The sequence below is a fragment of the Penaeus monodon genome, chromosome 6 (genome assembly GCF_015228065.2).
Source record: "Penaeus monodon isolate SGIC_2016 chromosome 6, NSTDA_Pmon_1, whole genome shotgun sequence".
NCBI lineage: Eukaryota > Metazoa > Arthropoda > Malacostraca > Decapoda > Penaeidae > Penaeus > Penaeus monodon.
In genome coordinates, this window is record NC_051391.1 from 12,102,724 (window position 1) to 12,106,946 (window position 4,223).

Consider the following 4,223-nt stretch of genomic DNA (forward strand, 5'->3'; position numbering starts at 1 on the left):
CATATATATACATATAGACAAATAGATATAATAGTAGATGTGTTTGTTTATGTATGCATATGATAGTATGTGTATCGTGAATGAATGTATGCATGTGAGCAGAATGAAGATGTAGAAAAAGAATGAGCGAAAGAGGAAGGGAAAGTGAAATTGAAAATGAATGGAGATAAGAGGAAATAACCAAGTCTGTATTTGGGGGTAGAATATAAGATAGTGACATTTTTGTTACATTTATTTAGAAAAATATCTTTGCTGACAAGAAGACGTTCTGAATAAAGACTGAATATCTATTACAATAGAACAATATGAAATACAGGGATACCGTGGTTTTAAAACATTATTTCACATCACAGCATGGCAAAAAGACAAAAAAAAAAGAAGAAAAAACAGGTATGGTATTCACTACGTGTTCTCGCTTCATGTTATAACCCCTTGAAGAACGTATTTTCCCTTTCGTCCTGTAGAACATCACAAATGGTTGTTCGAGAGGCAAGGGAGTGTTCTGCTGACGATCGGCCGCTCACCACATGCTCCTGGGCCGGGCCTAACGACACCTGCGCCATCGCCACAACGAGCGACCGCCGAGGTTGGGCTCCGCCGGCGGGGCCCATTCGTGCACGGAGGTCGTCACTTTCTCGAGGAGCCCGGGCGCAGCGGGTGGTCCCTCCACTCATTTTAGGATCGCCACTGAGATGACCTCACGCAAAGGCATCTGGTTTCTCGCAGGCAGCAGACTGGCGCAGGGGATGGCGAAATCGGTCCAGACAGACGGGTTTCTGCGGTGGCCCTGCACGCTACGCACTTTGCGGAGGGAAACACTTTCAACGAGATAAAACTTGCGGGATAGTTTTCGCACGAGGCGGCTCCGCAGGACACACACTAGGCTGGCCTCCAAGGACGAGCAGGAGTTACTCTCCGCGGGAAGGCTTCACGGGTCGAAAATGAGGCGGTGCTTCATACATCCACCATCTGAGGAAAATCAGAAGGAAAGGTCGTTAGTAAATGTACAGGTAGCAAAAGCAATAAATAAATAAATATGAGTATATATGAATCAGCTCGACTTTACCGTTGCTATCGAAAACGCAAGGGGAAGGAAGGGACACTTACCATTATAACAAGAGACTCCGTGCATCCTGGAGGTGTCGGAAGCCGAGGGAGGAAGACTATCTCATGATGACACTTTGCGAGATCCAGTAGTCACTACACCGTCACACTACGAACATAACGTCAGAGGAACCACAGGGCTATCTTGATTCACTACTCTGCAGGGTCACGCGGCGCTGGTGACCTTCTGCAGCGGGCCCGAGGATCTTGCATCTCGAAAAGTTGTGGGGAAGAGAGTGGGTTCAGGTCCTGCTGGGCTCGTCCTCGAACACGTTGTCGTCCTTTTCCTGGTCCTGCGACTCTGACGAATGGGCGAGTTCCTCCTCCAGGTCGTAGATGTAATCGATGACGGACTGAATCAGTTCCAGACGAGACACAGGTCGGTCCTTCGGGCACTGGGGCACAAGCTGCTGCAGACGGTCCATGTACATGAGGACCTGCGTGGCCTCAGCCTTCGCTGACAACTTGCCAACCTTTCCTTCCATAACACCCATAACTGCCTGAACGGGAGACACACAACGCTGAGCCTTCATACTTTCACTACGAGACTGAGAGGGTTTCAACTCGGATGAGCTGCCGAGAGCGAATGTGGAAGAGTGTGCTCCGCACGGGTATTTATGGTCCGGCGCGGCGTGGCTCCGCCCCCAGCGCGGTGGCAGGTGGGCGGAGGTGCGCGGCAGCTGGTCTGACCTTCTCACGGGGAGAACACACACACCATCCAGGTGGTCTTGTGATAGCTTCGATCCAGCTGTCATCTAAGTCTTCTTCCGTCGTTACATCAATGCGCTAGAAGATCATTTGTAAGGAAATAAACTCCCGTCGCCATATTCTCGACAAATATCCGGCGAGAGAACTCGCCCGCCAAAGGTTTCCCACGGGTTGACCCCCCGTCGGTCAACAGATGTTCCGGTCCCAGAGAATAACCACCCACTCGTCCTGCCTACCCAGACCCGACCAGTATCCGCCTTGCTTATCCGCACTCCAACCGTATCTGTCCCTGTTACCCACACCAGCGACCTCTTAAAAAACAACCCTTCCGTCCCACACCCGACCTCTTTGCAAGCACGTCTACCTACACATCCCGGCCCTGTTTCCCCACACGCGTCCGCTGAAATTCACTCTGGCTGCCCACGGTCGCTCCTACGTGCGCTCGCCAGAAGTCCATCCGGCCGTCCGCTTCCCTTCCCCCCCCCCCTCAACCCATCAACACCCGTCCGTCCATACGCAGACTTTTCCTCCCACTCGGTCCGCCCCCTTTTCCTCCCACCAGGCATTCTCTTCATGTGCATGGGCCGCACATCTGCATTCCTGGCCTCCGTCACCTGCATGCAGCCCCACCACACCTGTCTTACATCTGCGAAAGGCTGTCTCTCGCCTTCGTCTACAGCTGTCTGAGAGAGTGTGTGTGTGCGTTTGTTTTTCTTGCTACTGCGCCGTATTTCCTTTTTTTTATTATAAATATGTTCTGTCTCTCTTAAGCCCTTATGACGTCGTGGTACCCGCATCCGCCCTTTCTACACCTGCTCACGACCGAAAGCCGCCTATATCCGGCTCACAGTTTCCGTATCCAAACCGCATGACCTAAATCTTTGGTCAGAAGTATAAAACTCAAAAGAGAAAAAAAAGTTTATAAGCAGGCAAACAAATGAACACACACACACACACACACACACACACACACACACACACACACACACACACACACACACACACACACACACACACACACACACACACACACACACACACACACACACACACACACACACACACACACACACACACACGCGCACACACGCACACACATAATTATTGGTATCATTATTATCATTATTATTATTATCATTATCATTATTATTATTATCATCATCATCATTATTATTATTATCATTATTATTATTATAATAATTATTATTGTTATTATTATTATTATTATTATTATTATCATTATTATTATTATTATTATTATTATTATTATTATTATCATTATTATCATTATCATTATCATCATCATCATCTTTTTCATTACTATTATTATCATTAATTCTGATACTAGTAATATTACTAATCATTTCTATTATTATCATCCTTGCTATTGTTATCATCAGCTTTGCGTTATTAGTATTATTTCTAGTATTACTGTCCTTATTACCTTGGTCATCATATCAAATACTGATTTTATTATCTTCATCGCCTATATCATTGGTATATAATTTTAGAAACCTATCTATTTCATCTTTCACAATATATGCTATCTGTGCTCATACACACCCATTAAATATAAGAAAATCGTAATAAAAAAAAAGCTTTGTGTCTAGGCTGATTCCCCACCATTTTCCCCTCAGTTGGAGAAAGGTTCTAAGACTACGAAACAAAATTAGCATATCACGGGTTACGCGGAACACCCACACAGATCTCATTCCGTGTAATTTCTTCCCTCTTTCTAGTCTTCTTCTATCTCCTATTTGCGACCGTCTTTCCCTCTCCCTCTCTTTCCCTGTCCTCTCTTCCTAACCCCTTGGACACTCCTGCCTCTGTCCTTCCCTCCTATCCCCCACGGACCTCTCTCCCCTTCTCCTCCTCTCCCCCTCCCCCTCCCTTCCTCCTCACCCAACGGACATCTCTCCCCCTCTCTCCCCCTCCCTTTCCCCCAGCGGACCCCAACCCTCCCCCCAACCCCGTGACAGAGGTTCCCACAGGGGACGCGTTGAGAGCGGGCGACAGATGCTAACAGGGATCGTTGCGGGAGTTATCTCGGGGTGGGGGGGAGTATGGGAACGTCTGGGGGAAGGTGGGGGGGGGGAAGAGGGGAACGTTCCATCCATGTTGCTGCTGTTCAACGGTCTGCCATGCCCGCCCTACATGCCCCACATGCCCGGCCGCCCTACATGCCACCGAGCCCGGCCACCCCACACGCCACTCAGGCCCTCAGTGTGTGGGTCTTTACGGCTGCCGCATGTGGTCTGTGTTCCGGCCTTATACGTCGACTCCTTAATCAGGTCTTCACGTGGGTGTCATTTTTAACCTTCGCGCGGGGGTAAAGGGGGCTGCAAGTGGGGGGGGGGATTCGTATAGGGGGGTGGAGTGAGGGACCGGTGTAGGGGAGGTCCTCCTCGACC

General features: G+C 48.9%; 1 protein-coding gene across 1 annotated transcript; it reads right to left on the reverse strand.

Moving 5' to 3' along the window:
• Window positions 1-214: 214 nt before the first annotated feature.
• LOC119574216 (DNA-binding protein inhibitor ID-1-like) lies at window positions 215-1,874 on the reverse strand. The gene is made up of 2 exons (XM_037921368.1): window positions 1,108-1,874; window positions 215-969 (listed from the first exon to the last, which is right to left on the reverse strand). The coding sequence occupies exon 1, from the start codon at window positions 1,857-1,859 to the stop codon at window positions 1,347-1,349; it is 513 nt and encodes a 170-aa protein (XP_037777296.1). The 5' UTR covers window positions 1,860-1,874; the 3' UTR covers window positions 215-969; window positions 1,108-1,346.
• Between the last annotated feature and the right edge of the window lie 2,349 nt (window positions 1,875-4,223).